This window comes from Ovis canadensis, chromosome 2 (assembly GCF_042477335.2).
Source record: "Ovis canadensis isolate MfBH-ARS-UI-01 breed Bighorn chromosome 2, ARS-UI_OviCan_v2, whole genome shotgun sequence".
NCBI classification, from domain to species: Eukaryota; Metazoa; Chordata; class Mammalia; order Artiodactyla; family Bovidae; genus Ovis; species Ovis canadensis.
In genome coordinates, this window is record NC_091246.1 from 183,579,100 (window position 1) to 183,601,468 (window position 22,369).

The 22,369-nt window shown below is 39.6% G+C and overlaps 1 protein-coding gene across 9 annotated transcripts in view; it reads left to right on the top strand.

Moving 5' to 3' along the window:
- Positions 1-22,369, top strand: part of NCKAP5 (NCK associated protein 5) — a 1,138,328-nt gene that overhangs the window by 1,012,736 nt on the left and 103,223 nt on the right. For all 9 annotated transcript variants that reach the window (XM_069577706.1, XM_069577709.1, XM_069577704.1 and 6 more), the window contains one exon: positions 1,808-1,886. In XM_069577706.1, coding sequence (XP_069433807.1) covers positions 1,808-1,886 — 79 coding nt within the window. The remainder of the gene's footprint in view (positions 1-1,807; positions 1,887-22,369) is intronic.

Consider the following 22,369-nt stretch of genomic DNA (forward strand, 5'->3'; position numbering starts at 1 on the left):
TATGGAACATCCTGTCATAAGTGTTGGAATGGTTTGAAAATATAAATAGACTTCCTTGATATTTCTATAAATGAGGATAGAAATTTCCTGTTGAATTCTTAATGGAAATGAAGGTGTTTGGATCTCCCTCCTTTTGGGTTTCTTGGCAGCTTTGTTACAAGAGGTCACTGAGCTAGGTGAACTTTGGAAGGCAAATAAGTAATATAGTCTTGTTGGTGCTCACAGAGATGTTCCTCTCTGCCTTCCATAAATACTAGAAACAGAGCTGGTTGATCGTTCCCTTACTCCCTAACTCCCTTCCTCCAGATGTGCTAACAAAACAGTGCAGAGAAAGAGATGAAGCATGGCCTCTGGATACTCAGCCCTTAGCACACTCTTGTGAGGGTTCAGATAGCCATTGACAAACCCCCTTGAGTGTGCCATCTTCTGGCTATTAGTATGTATGGATCATGCACCAGTTACTTCTGTTATTGGAACCACAGTCATGAAATGTAAATAATTGTTCTTATTCCATTAATTATGAAAAGTAAGAGATAAAAAGTAGAAATCTAAGTCTAGCTCAAGATCAGTTTACAAGTATATGACTTTCTATATTGTAAGTATAAAATAATGGTTTCTCAGCCTTCAACTTGAACCCCTGAAGAAATTCACTGACAACCTCTAGTGAACCACCACTACATTCATTGCACAGTTCACGTTAGTATCACTGGGTGGCTGGAATGCACTTTCAAAGAGATATTCAGGATCATTCTGCCAAGGACCATGGCTATCTTGACCCTTTGGCCAAGTTTACACTGACATTGTTCAGTGGAAATTGGAGAATAACAAAATTTTACCAAATGAACACAAATCTGAAACCAGATTTGCTGTGTTTGAATCTGGGTTTCACCACCTGGACAACTGCTTATCTTTTCTGTTTCTTCAGGGCCCTTATCTCCAAAACGAAGCTAACAATAGCACTTAACCTCTTAGCATTGTGAGGGTTATGAGAGAATAGGTGTGAGGAGCTTAAACAGCTCCTGATGCATAGTAGTTAAGCATTGGCTGTTTTTATTACTACTGCTACTAGACTGGGATGTACGGGGCATGAGTTTTAGTTCCAGTGTTGGCATTTATGGTATCTTTAAAGAAAGTAGCTGGATTTCAAAATTGTCATTTGTGAAATACTGTGATTGTATTAGATTCTTACTCAAGTGCCATCTGGTACTCCTCTGAATATCCCAGCTGAAATATAAGGAGGGTGTTTTTGATGTGAAAAAAATCTAAATAAATGTATCACCATCCTAGTTCACTGAGCACGCATCATAGTCACCTTACATTTCATTCTGGAAAGAGCAACAACAAAATAATATTTTCTTAGAGTTATATTCTAGGAAAAGGTCAAAAGATCTAAGTGTATTTCTTTATTCTCATTAAAATAACTTGTGGGGTAGTCACTGTCCCTGGAAGAATTATGTTTCCTTAGACTCAATTTTTCCTAATAGCTCTGTTACTGACTTTATTAACTATTAAAAAAAAAAAAAGAAGAAGAACCTAAAGCTGTTATCTCGAAAATCTTTGCAGAATCAGATGCCCTGTAAGAGCTGGGGTTATATTTCTGAAAATATGCTGTTATAATTAAAACTTGTAATAAAGCCAAGCAGTAGAGTAGGGTAAAATGAACTAAAGAAAATATATGTGTATATATGAACATATACTCAGACACATACATACCCATGTTTGTTATATAATGCACCAATATTCTGAGGATTACAAAATCAATTTAATATAACACACAAGAACTCATAGTATTTCCTTGTTTCTGCAGATAAGAGAGGCAAATGAACACCTGCAAGAGGATGAAGAAGATACAGTTGCAGATTCTGCATTTCAGAGCCATACCATAGGTAAAAATTCATGGCTCCATACGTCTTTAACTGACATTTTCTACATGCAACCTTATTTCAGAGAGGGCATGTTCTTAAAGAACATGTCTCATGCCCGCTTATACCAGGATAGGATTTTAACTTCTGATTATTGGTTATCTTTATCTTAAATATTGGAAACTACCATAAAATAAATGGGTCAAAGCACAGCCTATGAAGAAAACATAGGTGTTTACAAATGGAAACTAAGGTGAGACCTTGTCAATATACAATGAAAATGATACTGATGTAAAAAATTTCTGAGGAGAAAATCAACTTTGAATTGATCCAGTTTCTACTGGCTTGAAATGTGGAGTAGTAACTTTCTTATATTGAACACTTTTTTTAATTGAATATGTTTTACCCAGAGAACTAAATAGATACTGTTGTTGTTTAGCTACTCAGTCATGTCTACTCTTTGTGACCCTATGGACTGTAGCCCACCAGGCTCCTCTGTCCATGGGATTTTCCAGGCTAGAATACTAGACTGGGTTGCCATTTCTTTCTCCAGGGGATCTTCCTGACCCAGGGATCAAACCTGTGTCTCCTGTGTTGGCAGGTGGACTCTTTACCACTGAACCACATGGGAAGCCCCAGATTAAGTATTTACAGCTTGCCAAAATCTCCAACTCACTCATTTTCTTTACATTTCTATTAGAACCCTGATTATGGGTAGTCCTGTCTCAGAGACATATTTGGCTTGTCAGCTCTGTCCTAGAATTTTGCATGAGCCTACATTGAAAGGACTCAGGTTTCTAATACAGAGGGATTTTCTCAGCCTGTTTCCATCAGCCAGGAGGTAACTGGTAATAGAATAGCTGTCTATGACCGTGATCCTTGTCAGGAAATAGAAGATGTGATAACAGCTCTAGGCCACCTTGGGCGTTTGCAAAATTAATTGTTCTTTGGGCTCTAGAAATAGCTGTGAATGTAAGCATGCTAATTTAGTTTTACAAAAAACTTCAAAGCACGAAGAGTCATTTTTTCAAATCACATTTGGGTGTATAGACAGTACCAATTATTGTACTCTGGGCTAGGACAGCCCCACAGATGTCGGTTTCTGTTATCATCAGTATTCACTGTGCCTCTTCCTGTTCTTTCCCTGGAGTACTTTTAGCTGCCAACTCTCAGTGTCTCATCACTCCTGGCTCCATGTTGGTATGTTCTGCAGCTGTTTTTCTAGCTTACCCAGCTGTCTTCTTCCAGCTACAATTTACAGTTTATCTCAGAGATTTATTGTACCCCCAAAGTTTAATAAGATTGGCACACCATTGTTACTCTTTTCTGGTGTAATTGGGAATATAGAAGTCTTAACAAACAACAGAATGAGTGGAATCTGAATATTTTTATTCCAGAAAGACATCCTTTAGTACAGTTGTCAATGTAAAATGCTTAAATTAGTATCAGTTCTACATAGTTAGCTAATATGCAAGTTAAATATTATTCAACAACCTTCAAAACTGGCACTGTGTAAAGCCCCACTGAGTCATCATTTTTCTATAATGAAGTGTTCTTGGGCTTTTACAGTAACATATATAAAGTTAGAGGCTGCATTTTGTTCGAGAGAGCTATAGTTATCTGGGTACTTTCTAGAGACTAGCAATCCTTTAGATCTATACTGTTTGACATGATAGCCAGTAGTCAAATGTAGTTGAGACTCAAATTTATTTAAACTACATAAAATTAAAAATTCAGCCCCTCAACTGAATTTTTCAGTTGCATTAGCCACTTTTCAAGTGTTCAGTGGCCACATATTTTGTATGGCCTGTATGAACATGTCCATCATCACACAAAATTCTTCTGAAAAGTGCTGGTTTAGAATACTCTCCTGGAAGAAAATTTGAACTCTGTTTCTGACAGAGGAATGACTTGGTCTTCACATAATTGTAGACTCGTCTCCTCAAACTAGTGGCGATCTATCTGAACAAGCTGCTATTGGCAGCAAGTAACAACAAAACTGACTAGCCATGACTTAAGTAATAAAGTCACTGAATCATCTTATGTAATTAAAAGTCTGAAGGAAGGCAAACATAAAAGAGGAGCAGCAGCTCAGCAATGCTATCTAAAGCCCTGTTTATTTGGATTTTTTTGTCCTCATCCTTGTCACTTCTGGTTGAAAATTGATTCCTACCACTCTAGGTATCCCACCTATATTCAAGACATAAAGTGTAAGGAAAATTAAAAATTTTTCAGAATCCTCCCCACTGTAGACCTAATATTACATGTCATCAATGAGAACCTGATCATAAAGCCAATCTTAGGTGTCCAGGAAGCTGGGAAGGTCAGTATGTTGCTTCCCAGCCCCTGTTGCATGAGATAGCAGAGAGAAGAGGGGTGAAAATGTTCTCTGAGTTAGACAATCAATAAGACAATCAATAATATTACCACAGGCCTTTTAAAAAGTTCATCCATTTCAAGACCGAGTGACATTCTATAAATCAAGTGGTTATTTATCTTTATTGCACAAAAATGACTGAAAAAATATTTTAGCACCCGAAAATCCCAAAGTTCTTCATTTTGTCTAAGCTGTGTTATCACATATCTTCCCAATACTTACAACCATCGTATATTTCCAATTTTCTCAGCAACTGAGCAAATCTAAATATGGTCTTAAAACCAAACAGCTGCTAATATCTTTGACAAAGAACAACAATCAGAAAATCTGTGAAACTGAATGTTTATATTTCTGTGGTTAAGGGTAATCATATCAGTTTAATCAAAATGGTATGAGTTGATTACAAAACAAGATATTGTTAACTTGTTCTATATTGAAATTCAAGATTCATGAATGAAGTAATACAACTAGATTTTTTTTCTTTAAAATCACCCTAATAAATATCAGACTTACATGTTAATAAGCAACAAGCAAATGACCATACTAGCCTAATAGAAGTATTAACATGAATGATCACAAACACCAGTTGTTCTTTCTTGCTGTTTAATTGATTCACCCAGTGTATTACACTAATTATCCAATAAGATTAAATGATCAGTAGGAATTCAAATAGCATTACCTGATATTAAAAACATCAGCTAATGATAGCATCAAAAATAATCTAAGAGGAGACAGAGGATTTGGAAATTCCTTTAAAGAGGAAGAGATGTCTTTTGAGGAATTTGAGGAAGAAGCGAAGCAGAATTAGTGATAACCAAGAAAACAAGGCTTCATGGTAAGCTCTTGTGAAGTGAAAGATGTGTGGTATTTCCTTAAATCTAAAAGAGTTGTTACGGAGTGGAAGTTTGCATGCTCAACACACAGTGAGGCCGACAAGGCAAAACATCTGAGTTTGGAGCAGAGAAAGGTTTATTGCAGGGCCCTGCAAGGAGATGGGTTTCTTGTGCCTAATAAGACCCCAAACTCCTGGATGGTATTCAGCAAAGCACTTTTAAAGGCCAGGAGAGGGAGGGCTGTGGTTAGTTGTTGAAGACTCCTTGGTCTCGGAATCAAGAAGACCGAGACCAGCTTTGTTCTTGCAGCTGTCCACATAGGTCAGATCACAATATTCCTGTTAAACCTCCAACAAGACAAATATTATTCTCTGCTCTGCAACTTTCTATCTCTGTATGAATGGACCCTGAAAGGTCAGAGTCGTGAGAATAGGCTATTCTATATATTTCAAGGTATAGGTAACTGTGCTTTTATAGAAGGTGCAGAGCCAGCATGACTAAGCTTGGGAAAATGAACAGACCTAATATGGAGTCAGATTTGTTCTTCCCTGTTACAGAGTTACAGAGAACAATTTGTCCAGTAGCACAGTGGGCAAATGTTCCAGTGCCTCATTGTGGAACACAATTTGTTTACTCTCCTTTATCGGCTATGTATACTCCTAGTCTCTTCTAAAGGACCCCTTCTGTCTCCCACTACCAGAGGAGAGTGTGACAAGGGACGTGATCTAGTTCTGAGGATCTTGAGGATCAAGTTTTCTTTGTTTAGCTCTATAAAGTTGCCTTGGTGCTGTCCTGCCCAACTCAGTAATTGCCTCCAAGAGCTCTCCTGTTGTCCTTCTTCATCACTCCCCAAATAGTCTTACAGCAGCTAATATACTAGCAGGAGGATTGTGGATGCTCAGTAAGTACCCACTTTGACTTACTTAACAGACCATACATCACTTTATTTCCATTTCCCCAAGGTGTCTTGCTTTCTTATTCCTTGTGTCCATATAAACTTTAGCTGTCTAATCTGGTAAACTTACGCATGTCAGTAAGTTAGATTAAACAGCTATTTTTTTTCAGATGATGTATTTGCATTATAACAGGGACTCAAGAAAAATTCTACCTGTAGTTAAGAGGAACTCTGGGGAGCTAACATTTCAGGCACACACTGATTTGAGCAAATTATAGGGTGAGGAAGAAAGGACAGGAATTAACCTGACTTCAGACAGTGAAGAGCACAAGAAGCAGTGTAGCGAGGAAATGAGTTATTTTGCTGTGTATAAAACCCTACTTTGCATAATGGCCTGCCTGAAAGTGAAGAAGTAAGACAAGGCCATGCTGAGCCAAATAGAGAAGATTTGAACCTCCTGGTACAATGGCCATTTTTACCTCTGTAGCACACAGAACTAGTTCTTGTAAGTTCTGACTGTCCAACCATAAAGCACCTAATCCATGATAGTAATGTGTCTGGTCTGGAGTCTGGTAGAAATAGAAGGGATAAAAGAGTCAAATGATTTACAGTTATCATTGTTGAGGAATCTTTACACCAGACTGCAATGAAGGGCGACAAATACAGCATCTCTTTTACCCAGTAGAAGAGAGAAGACCTGACCTGATGTTGATATATCTGTATCTGTGGTTCTTCAAGTGATAGGGAGGGTCTCACAGATTCTTGAATCAAGTACCTCAGTTACCTGGAAAATAAGAACATGAGCCTATTATCTCATCTGAAAGGAAAGAACTCCATAATCTGTTCAATACTTTATTGTATTAAAGTCCTAATGTGATTTGGTTAGGGGCTTCTCAGATGGAACAGCAGTAAAGAATCCGCCCTGCTCATGCAGGAGACACAGACACAATTTCGATCCCTGGGTCAGGAAGACCCACTAGAGTAGGAAATGGCAACCACTCCGGTATGCTTGCCTGGAAGAGCCCACAGACAGAGGAGCCTGGCGGGCTGCAGTCCACGGGGTCCCAAAGAGTTGGACACAACTGTGCAACTGAGCATGCACGCACAATATGGTCAGTGGTGGTTGTCCATACATGGATTATACAGTTTCATTAGCTAGATCACAGTTATTTTTAAATCCAAGACTGGATTTCCCTACTTGTTAGCACCAGTAGGACTAGGTTCATATGGGAGGGAAAGGAACTCAAATTACAGTAATTTATTTGAATAAGAACAGAAGTTTCTTTCTGTCACACATGACAGGGCACGGGGAGGTGGTTCAGGCTGATAGTACAGCCTCAGCCTCCTCCTGTTTCATTCTCTGCTTCATATGGTCTCCATTCCCAAGGCCACTTTCTGGCTCAAGATGACTATTAAAAAACCATCCTTTATGTCCACTTTCCAACCCACAGGAAGGAAGAGCGATGAGGAAGGATATGGTCCATCTCTTTAAGAATACTTCCCATCGCTTGACCCATTCTTTGGGTAGCATTGCATTGGCTGGTACTTAGTCACACAGGAGAAGAAACGTTAATCCAGGCAGGAGGACATAGGTCCAGAACAAAAAACTTAAAATAAATGGAGGGTCTCGTAACTCTGGAAGAAAAAGACAATGAATATTAGAGGACATATAGCAATCTAACCTGCTTCTTGCCCCCATCAAGGTTATCTTCTTGATAGTAACAAATAAATTTTCACTGTCATTTAAGAAGACCATAGGAAAATAAATTTCAAGAGTTGTTGGGAAAGATGTAATTAATTTCAATGATTTATGCTAGTTTTGCATGATCTGAACTACCACTGGTCTCTATTTGTACACTTCACTTTGACTAACTTTTTCAGGAAATGTATTGAACTTGAATTAGTTTGCCACCACCATATTTATGAACATATCACTGGTTAGCCACAAAGTTTAGAGGTTCAAATAAATTTTCTATGGAGTACAGTGCAGCTAGAATTTTCCTTTCTCTAAAATTAAAACCAGTAGGGCACCAGTACTGTAGCTGCCAATCCATTAAAGTCCTTGATAACTATCTGTCTTATTTCAAGACTATTACTAATTTTCCCCACTGAGAAAATTTGAAAAAGTTTGGCAATTTAATGTAGAGGGAATGACTTTCATATTACAAATTAAAATATCTCAGAAAGTTGATCAGATTTTCACAGCTTTTTGAGTGGAAGACCATTTGAGTCAAATGTCACATTTTGAATAGCACGCTGATATGTGTAGGCTTAATTGTAGAAAGAGTGAGCTGCTGATCATCAAAACAAACATGAGGGGGAAGTATAAAAGTTCTCAATAGCAATGTTGATAGATAATGTTCAGTTGACTAGTAACAGATTGGTTCTGAACTGGAAACTGCATGGATAGTAATGACTATGGATGAGGAATAGGGAGGAGTGATTTTACATAATTTAAATTGTTAATACTTCCCAGGATGATAATATTTCTGCATTTCCAAATATTACAAATGGCATTTCAGAGATATTACAGAGTAATAGCTTGGCCATGGAAGCTTCTATCATGGCTGCACTGAGTTTGTCCATTTATATGGACAAGCAACAAACTTCAGAGGGGAAGCTTTGCATCTGGCAGCCTGAAATATAAATCCCACGTGGCATGAAGGTAGACTCATGGAAACAGAACCATGTGGTTCCTTCTGGTTAAAAATGACTGAAGATAGTAATATTCATTCCCATCCATTGAGTGTCTCTTTTTCACCAAGCCCTATGCTTAGAACATTACCCACAATCCTTGTTTCACTCTCTTGTGGCTGGTTCTCTGGTGTTGTCATCTATACACTTGCTGCTTGAGTGCTTCTCTCTAAATACCAGAGGTAATCATGAATGAGGCTTTGGTGGAGACTTCTGTATGGGTGGTGGTGTTCAGTCACTCAGTTGTGGCGAACTCTTTGCAACCCCACAGACTGCAGCACACCATATTTCCGTGACCTTCACCATCTCCCAGAGCTTGCTCAGACTCACATCCATCAGGCCTGTGAGGCCATCCACCATCTTGTCCTCTGTCATCCCCTTCTCTTCCTGCCTTCAATCTCTCCAAGCATCCAGATCTTTTCTCATGAATCAGCTCTTCGCATCAGGTGGCCAAAGTATTGGAGCTTCAGCTTCAGCATCAGTCCTTCCAATGAATATTCAGGGCTGATTTCCTATAGGATTGACTGGTTTGACCTCCTTACAGTCCAAGGGACTCTCAACAGTCTTCTCCAACACCACAGTTTAAAAGCATCAATTCTTCGGCACTCAGCCTTCTTTGTGGTCCAACTCTCACATCCATACATGACTACTGGAAAAACCATAGCTTTGACTATATGGACCTTTGTTGGTAAAGTAATGTCTCTGCTTTTAATATGCTGTCTAGGTTGGTCATAGCTTTTCTTCCAAGGAGCAAGCATCTTTTAATTTCATGGCTACAGTCACCATCTGCAGTGATTTTGGAGCCCAAGAAAATAGTCTCTCACTGTGTCCATTGTTTCCCCATCTATTTCCCATGAAGTGATAGGAATGGATGCCATGATCTTTGTTTTTTTTTTTAATGTTGAGTTTTAAACAAGCTTTTTCACTCTCCTCTTTCACTTTCATCAAGAGGCTCTTTAGTTCCTCTTCACTTTCTTCCATAAGGGTGGTGTCATCTGCATATCTGAGGTTGTTGATATTTCTCCTGGCAATCTTGATTCCAGCTTGTGCTTCCTCCAGCCCAGCATTTTGCATGATGTACGCTGTATATAAGTTAAATAAGCAGGGTGACAATATGCAGGCTTGACCTACTCCTTTCCCAAATTGGAACCAGTCTAGTGTTCCATGTCAAGTTCTAACTGTTGCTTCTTCACCCGCATACAGGTTTCTCAGGAGGCAGGTAAGGTGATCTGGTATTCCCATCTCTGTAATAATTCTCCACAGTTTGTTGTGTTCCACACAGTCAAAGACTTTAGCGTAGTCAGAGAAGCAGAAGTAGATGTTTTTCTGAAATTCTCTAGCTTTTTCTATGATCCAGAGGATGTTGGAAATTTGATCTCTGGTTCTTCTGCCTTTTCTAAATCCAGCTTAAACATCTGGAGGTTCTCAGTTCATGTACTGTTGAAGCCTCCTTAGGAGAATTTTGAGCATTACTTTACTAGCATGTGAGATGAGTGCAATTGTGCGGTACTTTGAGTATTCTTTGACATTGCCTTTCTTTGGGATTGGAATAAACTGACCTTTTCCAGTCCTGTGGCCACTGCTGAGTTTTCCAAATTTGCTGTCATATTGAGTGCAGCACTTCCACAGCATCATCTTTCAGAATTTGAAATAGCTCAGCTGGAATTGCAGCACCTCCACTAGGTTTGTTCACAATGATGCTTCCCAAGGCCCACGTGACTTCTCACTCCAGGATGTTTGGCTCTAGGGGAGTGATCACACTAACGTGGTTATCTGGGTCATGAAGATCTTTTTTGTATAGTTCTTCTGTGTATTGTTGCTACCTCTTCTTAATATCTTCTGCTTGTGTTAGGTCCATGCCGTTTCTGTCCTTTATTGTGCCCATCTTTGCATTCAATGTTCCCTTGTTATCTCTAATTTTATTTAAGCGACCTCTAGCCTTTCCCATTCTATTGTTTTCCTCTATTTCTTCACATTTTTCACTCAGGAAGGCTTTTTTGGCTCTCCTTGCTATTCTTTGAACTCTGCATTCAAATGGATATATCTTTCCTTTTCTCCTTTGCCTTTAGCTTCTCTTCTTTTCTCAGCTATTTGTAAGGCTTCTGAGACAACCATTTTTCCTTTTTCATTTCTTTTTCTTAGGGATGGTTTTGATCACCGTCTCCTGTACAATGTTATGATCTTCTGTCCATAGTTCTTCAGGCACTCTATCAGATCTAATCCTTTGAATGTATTTGTCATTTCCACTGTATAATCATAAGGGATATAATTTAGGTCACACTTTAATGGCCTAGTGGTTTTCCCTACCTTCTTCAATTTAAGTCTGAGTTTGGCAGTAAGGAGTTCATGATCTGAGCCACAGTCAGCTCCCAGTCTTGTTTTTGCTGACTCTACAGAGCTTCTTCATTTTCAGCTGCAAGAATATAGTCAATCTGATTTCAGTATTGACCATCTGGTGATGTCCATGTGTATTCTCTTGTGTTGTTGGAAGAGGGTGTTTGCTATGATCAGTGTGTTCTCTTGGCAAAACTCTGTAGTCTTTGCCCTGCTTCATTTTGTACTCCAAGATCAAACTTGCTTTTTACTCCAGGTATCTCTTGACGTCCTGCTTTTTCATTCCAGTCCCCTATGATGAAAAGGACATCTTTTTTTGGTGTTAATTCTAGAAGGTAGGTCTTCATAGAACTGTTCAACTTCAGCTTCTTCAGCAATAGAGGTTGGGGCATACACTTGGGTTATTATGATACTGAGTGGTTTCCCTTGGAAATGAACAGGGATCATTCTCTCATCTCATTTTTGAGATTGCATCCAAGTACTGCATTTTGGACTCTTTTGTTGACTATGAGGGCTACTCCATTTCTTCTAAGGGGTTCGTTCTCACAGTGGTAGATATAAGGGTCATCTGAATTAAATTCACCCATTCCAATCCATTTTAGTTCACTGATTCCTAAAATGTTGATGTTCACTCTTGCCATCTCCTATTTGAACACTTCCAATTGACCTTGATTCATGGACCTAACATTCCAGGTTCCTCTGCAATTATTGTTCTTTACAGCATCAGACTTTACTTTCACCACCAGACACATGTACAACTGGGCATTGTTTCCATTTTGGCCTGGCCTCTTCATTCCTTCTGGAGCTATTTCTCCACTCTTCTCCAGGGGCATATTGGGCACCTACCAACCTAGGGAGTTCATCTTTCAGTGTCATATTTTTTTTGCCTTTTCTGACTGTTCAGGGGGTTCTCAAGGCATGAATGCCAAATTTGTGAGCATGGTGATAGGCTATATCAGTCACTCAGTAGTGTTCAGTTCTTTGCAACCCAATAAACTGTAGCCCACCAGGCTCCTCTGTCCATGAAATTTTCCTGGCAAGAATCCTGGAGTGGGTTGCCATTTCCTCCTCCAGGGGATCTTCCTGACCCAGGAATGAAACCTATGTCTCCTGCATTGGCAGGCATATTTACCATTGAACCATCTGGAAAGCCAGTTTGTCAGCATACCAGATCATAGTATATGACTCCCCCTCTTATATTTCTTTTTTTTTTTCCACTAGAGAGATAGAGAGCTGTAGACTTTGAGTTGAAAGTGTGACTTTTTTTACTGCTATAAAATATTTCCTCTACAGATTGCACCAGTGAGCTGAGTTCTGTGTAGTTCAACAAGCCTGTATTGAGCATCTTCTTCCAGCCATGTCCTATGTTAGAGGTTGGAGATATGGAGGTGAATGATACATGGTACCCACACTCTATGAACTCCAGTCAAGTAAGGAAACAGAGAAGCAAACAAGTAATTCTGATACAGTATGGTCACAAATAAGATGGAAGCATGCTCTTCATACATATGAGTGCATAGAGCAAGGTGTCAAGCCCCTCCTGGGTGAAGCCAGGCATTTTGGTGTCCATCTGTAAGGAAAAGATAAGAGTGAGAGAGTAAGATACTGAATTTTAAGAGCATTCACCATTTATATCAGTGTTTCCCAAACTCAAATCTCAAGGTCTAGGAAGGAGAGCCAGTCATTACTATGTTGTAAACATCCCCAGGTGATGCCAGTGGGCAGCAAAGTTTGGGAACCACTTTCCTAAGGAGTAGGATTTCATCAGCAAAGGGGAGAGAGATATCCTTAAACTCAAGGTAAACAGCATATTTAAAGACCTGGAGATAGAAATATGGCACACCATAGGGAAGGGAGTCAACAAATGACCAGCTTGGCTAGGGTAGAGGGTAAGTTTTAAGGATGAAGTACAGATAAAAGGGCTTTTGTAGGATGGGACCAGATTATGGGAAACTTGAAAGCCAAGCCTGCATGTTTGAATTTAACCCTATAGACAACACATAGACAGTGGGAAAAAAATTAAAGACCAACATAATAAGAAGTGGTCATCCAATCACTATGATGCTCAGTCTTTGACTTTCAAAACAAAAACATGTCTTCATTTTCTCTCCCTTAGCCTTGGACCAACCAAATATACATCCTGTTTTCTCACAAGGGATATGCCATGATGAGTAGAGTTATATAGTCATGTAAAAGGATGGGCTGCCAAGGTTACTACAGAGTTGCCAAAAGGTTGCTCCAAAAGAACTCTCCTGGAAATCTATCAGGGTAGGAAATCTATCACGATATTTATTATATAAATATCCTACCCACTGAGTGCAAGTGCTCAAGTCTCTTATTATATATACAGCTGGTGTTTGGGAGGGGTATCCACTGAGTGTCACTGACTGATAACCTCAGTGCATCTCTCAGATTAGCAACAGCAAGACCCTAGAAAAGTGAGCTCTGAGACTTGGCCATCCTCCTGCCAGTGAACTGAGAAGCACAAGAAGGCATGCTTGGGCGTTTAGGAGAGGTAAGGATGGTGCTCTTCCAACAGGGATCCCAGCTGCCAGGGCAGAAGTAGACATGAAGCCCCAGGGGGTGGCACGTGCTAGTAAGGCAAAAGATCCCATAGAATAGGTGATAAGTGGGTATGTTAAATAAGTTTTTTCTTTTTTCTCCCATGATTTTTCCAAGGCCTGTTGCTCTAGAGTACATCGCTGGGGAATCAGAAATAGCTGTATAGTTCCCTCAGTTTCTTGTTGTGGTTCAGTCACTAAGTTGTGCCTGACTCTTTGCATCCCCATGAACTACAGCACACCAGCCTTCCTTGTCCTCTACTATCTTCTGAAATTTGCTCAGATGCATGTCCATTGAGTGCGATTGCTATATATATCCAGAAGTGGAATTGCTAAACCACATGATAGTTTTGTTCTATTTGGAGATAAAATCACTATCTCAAAGAGGTAGCTGGACCCCCAGATGCACTGCAGCGTTATTCACAACAGCCAAGATACTATTGATCTGTTGATAGATGAACGAATAAAGGATTTGTGGTATGTATGTGTGTGTAGATGTGTGTGTGTGCACGCGTGTATAGTTTTATAGTCTTCACTTTACTTGTAGAGTCTTACACACTATTGTTTAGTTTCGCTCGCTGTACAAATAGAATCGTACTGTAAATATTCTATAGGTTGGCAATGTTGTTTTTGGAATGCATTGGTGATGGTTCCTGCAGTTGTAGTCCATTCATTTTCATAGTTGTATAGTCCTCCATAGCAGAGAAATTTCAGATTTCATTTATTCTTTCTAATGTTAATAAACATTTGGGTTGTTTTCCGTTTTTTGCTATTATGACAGTGTTGCTAGTGTCACTGTGATGCATATTCCCTGATATACTTACCGAGGGTTTTTCTAGGTATGCATAGAAATAACTTTTTACATCATAAACCAGTACACCTCTGCATGTGTACCTATACATAAATGTAATCCAATGTTATATTCTTTTTTGCTAATTTGAAAACCACAGCAAATTACCAAGTAGCATGAAATCCAACAATGGGTTTCCTTATGGAGGGGAAGTGGTGGGAGAAGGAGGTAGTGGAAGGGGTGCAAGAGTGGCTTAAAAACACTGAGTTGTTGACCTTAGAGTTGGGATGGTGTCATCTCATCACAGGGCCTCTTAAGAGTGAGAGGAGGAAGCAGAAGAGGGCCAGAGAAAAAGACATATCAACAGAAACAGGGTCAGGAAGGTGCATTCATAATATGAGAAACCCACATTAATGGGATCTGAGTCAAACTCAGATCCTTTTTGTTTTTTTTAATCTATCACATTGGAAAAGCATAAGAAGTTTGAAGACAAAAACTTTGTTGGCAAGGATATGAAGAAAAAGGCATTGGATACGACAGATGAGAGGGTGCTAGTACAAGCTCTATGGATAAGTTTGTAATATCTAATAAAAGCCACACTTATTTAATGCTATTAAATATAAATTCCAATCAAATAATTTATGCTACAGACATACTTGCCCATATGAGAAATAATGCATGCACTGAAACCTTATTTATAGTAACAGGAAACAGTCATGAATGAACCAAATGTTCATTAGTATGGTACTGGTTAAATGTATTCTGATAATGGAATATAATATAGTTGTAAAAAAGAAATAAGGGGAACTTCCCTGGTGGTCCAGTGGTTAAGACTTTGCCTTCCAATGCAAGGGGTGCAGATTCAGTCCCTGGTAGGGGAGCTAAGATCCCACATGCCTGGGGACCAAAAACCCAAAATATAAAACACAAGCACTATTGTAACAAATTCAGTAAAGACTTTAAAAATGGTCCACATCAAAAAAACAACTTTAAAACCAAGGGAGATCTTTACTGATAAGAAACAATTTCTGAGCTATGTTATTAAATGAGAAGAGCAGGAACAGAATAATGCCTATAGTATGCTTGAATTTTTAAAAAGTAAAAAGGACTATAATACACATATATAGGTTTTAAAAAAGCTAAATGCAAGTGTGAATATGATTTTATACATGTACACACACATAATTGTTGGCATGAATAAAACTAATAAAACACAAGAGGCCAGTACTGTTGACTGCCTCAAAGCAGACCTGGGTTTAAAGAACACAAAAATGAGAGAATGTTTTCAGTATATGCTGTTTTGTATCTTTTTAATTTTGCAGGCTTATAGTACCTTTTTAAAACATAAAATGTAAATTAAAGATTGTGCCTTAAAAAATAAACTGAGTTGTTAAGGCACATATATGTATTCTTTTACAGTGGTGGTGATTTAAATGTTAACTGTTTGCTGTATATACTCCTGTGTTCATAGTATATTTCATATTTGTTTTTAAAAGATAAGCAAAGTATAGTCTGAAACAAAGCACATGTATGGGCTGAATGGGACTTCCTTTTGCTCGGCTGACCTAGATCATCCATCCCCCACCTTCCACACTCTTCCTGTCTGCCCTCTGACCAGCTCATTAGCATCTCCAGAAGAGAGGTCAGCCAAGAGGAGAAAGAGCAGGAAAGGACACATCCCTGACCACCCATAGAAAGTTACATCATCAATTCTGAAGCTCATCAGGTGTCTGAGGAGTAAGTTGGAAACAGAGGTTGTGGACAACTCTTGAATCTTAATCTCTTGTTCTCCATGTTACCACAGATAATTCTGGGTTGATTAGATGTTATAGATAGGTTGAACTGTCAGTGCCGTCAGTGCTGTTGAAATCAGCAGTTCTTCCTAATCCTAAAGATAATTTAAAAAGAATTAGTAACTGAGAAGCAGCAATGATTTAAAAAAAAAAAAAAAACTTTTGCCAGACAGGCACTTGTAGCTTTTCAGAAGTCTGTAGTCAAGCTGGGAAGGAAGATGCTTTCTTGACTGTAAGAACTCAATCACAGACACTTAGTGAAAAACCATCTCAATTAAGGTGATCTCTGTACTCCGTCCACCAGGATTCCCTATGATGTGTCCATTAAGTTTGGCACATTCAAGTTAATACCTTAGCTTGAGACAGGTGTAAAGGGCTAGATCAGGTGAGGGCTATGGCAGATTGTGGTGGCAGAAACTGAGTTGTGTAGTGAAACATGCAACTGAGGGGAAAAAAGGTGGAAGGGTGATCTTGGGAACAGAACGCTCTTGACTTGAATGAATCCTTATTCAAGAAAGGTGCTAAGTTGCTTCAGTCATGTCCGACTCTTTGCGACCCTATGGACCATAGCCCTCCAGATTTGTCTATGGAGTTCTCCAGGCAAAAATACTGGAGTGGTTTGCCATTTCCTTCTCTAGAGGATCTTTCCAACCCAGGGATCAAACCGGCATCTCTTAAGTCTCCTGCATTGGCAGGCAGGTTCTTTACCACTAGCGCTACCTGGGAAGCCCAGAAAAGAAAGAAAATGAATGTAAAGAAAGGAAAGCATTGCCATCAATCTGTTACAACACAGGGCAGACCTGGGCACTTTTTTAATGTCGCAGACATGCAACTGGGGTATAACTGCCTCAGAAGAAACACCTTCATTTTTGAAAATGGCCTGAGAAAATAACTCATCAGTGTCAGTCTTAATTTTGTTCATCAGCCCATTGATAGAATTTGAGAAGAGTCACTTAGCAATCTTCTTATCAGTGGTACAGTGCCTGCTCTTCTCATTTTGCACAGGATCAGATAAAAGGATGATGTTTGCTTTATCTTTGCTTTGCCACCCTGCTGCCGCTAAAAGCTTTTCAGGAAAGGGGGAAGAATAAGCTGAGAGGTTACCAGGTTATGAAACATTGTCACAGCCAAGCCAGGAGCATTGAATCAATTTCCAATATGTTTCTTATGTAGTTAAAACCTATACTCTGGAGATGTTATTGTTTGATTATAAAAGCATGAGAAATTTGAAGAGAGACTTTCTTGCCACTGTGATAAACAGTCTCTGCCTGTAACTCGATTGTGTCAACTCCCAGATGGAAGGGAAAAATGCTTTAAGGTGACTTTCTGCCCATTTGAAACTCATCCGTGTGTTCTGCCTTCAGAGCCCACTCGGAGGGAATTTTGTGTGTATGAGAACGCGTTTGGAGTGTGTAGCTGCTGCCCTGCTTTCAAATGAGTGGATTGCATTTCCAAAGGTGTCATTTCCCCTTCCTTTTGACCCAGTCATCAAAAATCAAATATTTCCAAAAGTATGTACATATTCTTCTTCTTTAAAATAGATCTTTTTTCTGTGTAATTTATAATTTAAAAAATGAAAGTACTTCCCGCATGCTGAGTTACATACAATTGAATCTGATTTATAAAAAGAGAAAAAAATTGATAAGGAGGAGGCGGTGTGCTGAAGAAATGAATGGGGTGGGATCCAAAGTCCAGTTTGGGATTTTATGACTTAGTGTACAGTGCTGCCTCTCTCTATTCCATAATCATCGAATGAAGGGCTTAGATGCTCTCTAATTTTTTTTTTCTTGTCCAGAGTTCCCACATCTGAGGAGGAGGGTATACCTGAATTCACACATACCCATCCATGTCAAGTTCCCACCTCCCATGATTCTGTAAGAAAGTGGGTTTCAATCCCAGGATCCAAGCAAACTGGAAAAGTTGCAAAGCTTGTCTAGCGATTTCTGGGCAGGCCTCAGACCCCCTTCCTAACAGTAGGGTCACCACTGGGTATTTGCCTAGACTTTTGCATCTTTGAGAGTGCTTCACTGGTCTCCTCAACAGAGTCTCCCAGTCTAGGGTTGGCAGTCACATAAGGCAATCTCCATTTCTCCCTTTGCCACCTAACAGATACTGTGACCATGAGTAAGTTCCTTCCTTACTTGAGTAAACCTCCTTCCCTCATGTGCCAAATGGAAAGCATAGCAAGACCTACTCAGAAGTATTGGTGAGAGCTTTGAGTTTTTACATATGAATGCTTGATACCAGGCCAGGAATTAGTAAGAGCTCCACTGTTGGTCTTCCTTGTTATTAAGAAGGTGAGGAAAAAGTGTGGGTGGTGTGGATATCAGCTTTCTCTTTCCCTCCCTCCCTCCCTTCCTTCTAGTTGTACTCATTGCTGTGATTCATTACAGTGAAAGGATACACAGCAAAATCAACAGAGATATGGCCCATGGGGCAGCATCGGGAGGTAACAGTGCCCAGGGTTTTCTTCCTGGAAGTCACACAGGACACGCTCAGCTCCGCCAGTGACAAGCGATGATAATGCATGCAAAGTGCTAACTACCTGAGTTGGTGAGAGACTCAGAGCCCAGGGTTTTTACAGTCACCGTCTTGCCTCATGCCTTCAAAAATCCCAGTTCCCCAGAAGGGAAACCGTTATTCAGCATAAACCACATTGTTTGCATGAAACATTCAGGCCCAGTAACTCTTATCTGTTAGGATGGTGAGAACTCTCTCAAAATGCAGGCTCCCAGGTGCTAGTAAAGGGTCCACCTTACTCACAGGTCTTTCTAAGGGTGAGTACTCTCAGACTTGCTCTGATAACTCTTCTGTGCACAATCCAGCACGTTGGCCCTGTCCAAAGCATCTTTATGGCAAAATTTTTATCAGTTGGACTCCCTTACAGTAGGGTGAGACCAAACTGAAATTTTGACTTCAGCTTTTCCCTTTGGGGCTCTTGAACTAAGTTGAATTTGACTTGAATGACCTGACCTATCCAGGGCTGAGGCCAGCATGATAGTCACTGATAACGTTTACAGGAAGGGCTTTCCCATGCACAGTCCTTGTTACTTCTTTTAACAAGGATTTTCCTATCATGAAGGCCCTCCAAACAGGGTATTTATTATTCGGATGGTATAGGTTAGCAGATCCCAATGTGGCTTCTCCCCTTGGAGTTTCCATGCCTACGATCCCCAGTCTAGTCTGAAAGAATTCAGTTCAGTCCCTGATTTCAGAAGCATTGCAGCCAGTCACAAGTGTGAGTGACATTTGTTTAAGTGTTCTGTTTGAAAAGCACAAGAGCTGGCCCCTTTCACCCTCTCCCAGTTGGTGCTGTCAGGGATGACCTTGGGTGCAGTTGTCAGTGTGAGTTCAGTTCAGTTCAGTTCAGTCACTCAGTCATGTCCAACTGTTTGCAACCCCATGGACTGCAGCACACCAGGCCTCCCTGTCCATCACCAACTCTCGGAGTTCACTCAGATTCATGTCCATTGAGTTCGTGATGCCATCCAACTATCAAGGCCCTCACAGTATGCTGGAAGCACTGCAGGAGGACCTTTCATTCAGGAAGAGGGGAAAGCTTCCAGTTGTTGTAAAACAAAGACGTGCCCCCGCCCACCCCCGATCTCCCCAGGTGCCAGGACTTTGGTTTCTCCCACTGATACAATATCAATGCATCATTCAGTAATCAAAACTTTTTATGTTTTTTTCATCCCTAAATTCTCACCTAGGTGGTTTTTGTTTGTTTTTTGTTTTTTGTCTAAGGAGGTCATATGCAAGAGGGATAAAAGAATTTTCACAGAAAAATTTGTTTTTTAATTGAGGTATAGTTGATTTAGAACGTTGTTTTAAGTGTAAAACCTAGTGATTCACTATTTTTATAGATTATACGCCATATGAAGTTATTATAAAATGCTAGTTATATTCTCTTTGGTGTACATTACATCCTTGTATCTTATTTATTTTATGCCTAGTAGTACATACCTCTTAATACTCTACCTCTATCTTGTACTTCCTCCAACTTTCTCCCCACTGGTAACCACTAGTTTGTTCTCTGTATCTATTGGTCTGTTTCTGTTTTGTTTTAGTCATTCATTTGTTTTATTATTCAGATTCCACATATAAGTGAAAGCAAACAGTAGTTATCTTTTTCCATCTGACTTACTTCACTAAGCATAATACCCTCCAGGTCCATCCACACTGTTGCAAATGGCAAGATTTCATTCTTTTTATGGCTGAGTTGTATTACATTATACGTGTTCTTTGTACATTCATCTGTTGATGGACACTTATGTTGCTCCCATATTGTGGCTATTGTAAATCATGCTGCTATAAAACACATAAAAATATTTTTATACAATTTAAGCAGACAATTATCATGTTCAGAAATTGGTTAGAACAAAAACTTGAATTTTAAAATGTTTCAAAATAGGTTTTTGTAACCTCTTTGGTCCTGATCATCTATCCGGTGAGCAGCCTCAAAAGTTTCACCTTTCTGTGGACAGCTGCATTTAATAATCAGTCTGTTCAAAAGCTCGTGTTCCAGGGGAAAGGTGAGAGAAGTGGAGTCAGGATCTCAGCCTACTGATGCAAACTGCATGTAGGCTGGATGTCATCTTTATGACTGATGAGGAACATAAGGCGCAAGGAGGCTTCATGGCCATAATTCACAGCAAGGTGATTACAGGATTCATATCGAAGACCATCCCACCTTAAGGAAGGATGGATTTGATCTTAGAAGTTCCTGCTCGTAAGTCTCACACATGGAGAGAAAGGCCCAAGATGACCTTCGAGTTCTCTAGCCGCTTCTCAAGTATTACATCCCCCACGTACTGCAAATGGACCTGAACCCGCACCTGCTAGCAACCTACTGCCTTCATACTCTTCCTCCCACCAATCTTTTGCACTGGGATTACACCCATTTGATAAATTCCAGTCTGTAAGAAAGAACTAGAGGAAAACCTATAGCTTCTTCATAGGTAGGGGTGAGTCACTTTCATTTTCTGGTGCCCAAGCCTCAAGGCACAGCCATAAGCCAAGTTCATTCAGTTACTAAATATTTATTAGGCATCAACTCCATTCTGGACATTGTGCTAGACCCTAGGGACATAAAAATCAAGAATACATGGGCTCTGGATTACATGAGCTGAGCTGAGCTGATTCTGAACCAGAATTCTTATTTATGTCTTTTTCTTAAAGGTTAGTTTGAGATGGAATCACTGTAATAATCTCTTGCCTCTTCATTGAACTGTACAAAAAGGTCAATTTCCCTGACCTGTTTTTTAAAAAAATTGTGTTAGACATTAGTAAAGAAGTGTGAGGACTATAGACAGGGCTCTCCTTGTAAAATCAAGAGCTTACATACTTTAGTAGCTCATAAATTATGTGGACTTATTCTTCTTGACATGCTGGCAAAGACAAATAATTTCTTTAAAACAGATGGCATGCAGAGCCGTTGTTTAAATGTCAACTCCACTGCTGTTTATTGCCCTACTTCTTTGTGGAGATATTTGCATGTTGGAGTCACCTGGGCACTTGATCTGGAATGCAGAGAAGCTGGAAAGCTTTGCTGAGGATTACTTCCTATGAAACCTGTTAGATATTACAGTGTATTATGGCATTGATAGAACTGTGATTTTATTTTTAGTGACAATTAAGCCCATGTGTATTATTATTTTATTTTAATAGAATAGGGAGATGTAGTAATACTTTTCACTGTTTTTCGAGATTATCATGACATTTGCAACAGTCTAGTTTGGGTCTCCCAGAAGTAGACCCTGTGAAAAGGATTCAAGGACAAATGGATTATCAGGAAGTATGGGAGAGACCAATAGAAGTCAGATCACAGTAGGAGAAGTCAGATGGAGAAGAGAACTCAGACAATGAAAAATGTATTATCCTGCCAGCTACCACCAGAACTGATTACAAAATTTGCGTAGCCCAATGCAAAATAAAATCTAGGTTCCCGTGTTCAAAAGTTATTAAAAATTGCAAGATGGTGACTGCAGAGCACAAGGTCCTATATAACCATACAGGTCACACACACATGCTGCCAACCCTGAGTGTGTGAATGTGAGAGACAGAAGTTTAATCTCGGAAAAATTCCAGGGTATAGATAATAGCCAGAACATGGAAGCAGCCTAAACGTTCATCAAGAGAGGAATGGATAAAGAAGATGTGGTACATGTATACAGTGGAGTATTACTCACCCATAAAAAAGGAATGGAATTGTGCCGTTTGCAGAGATGTGA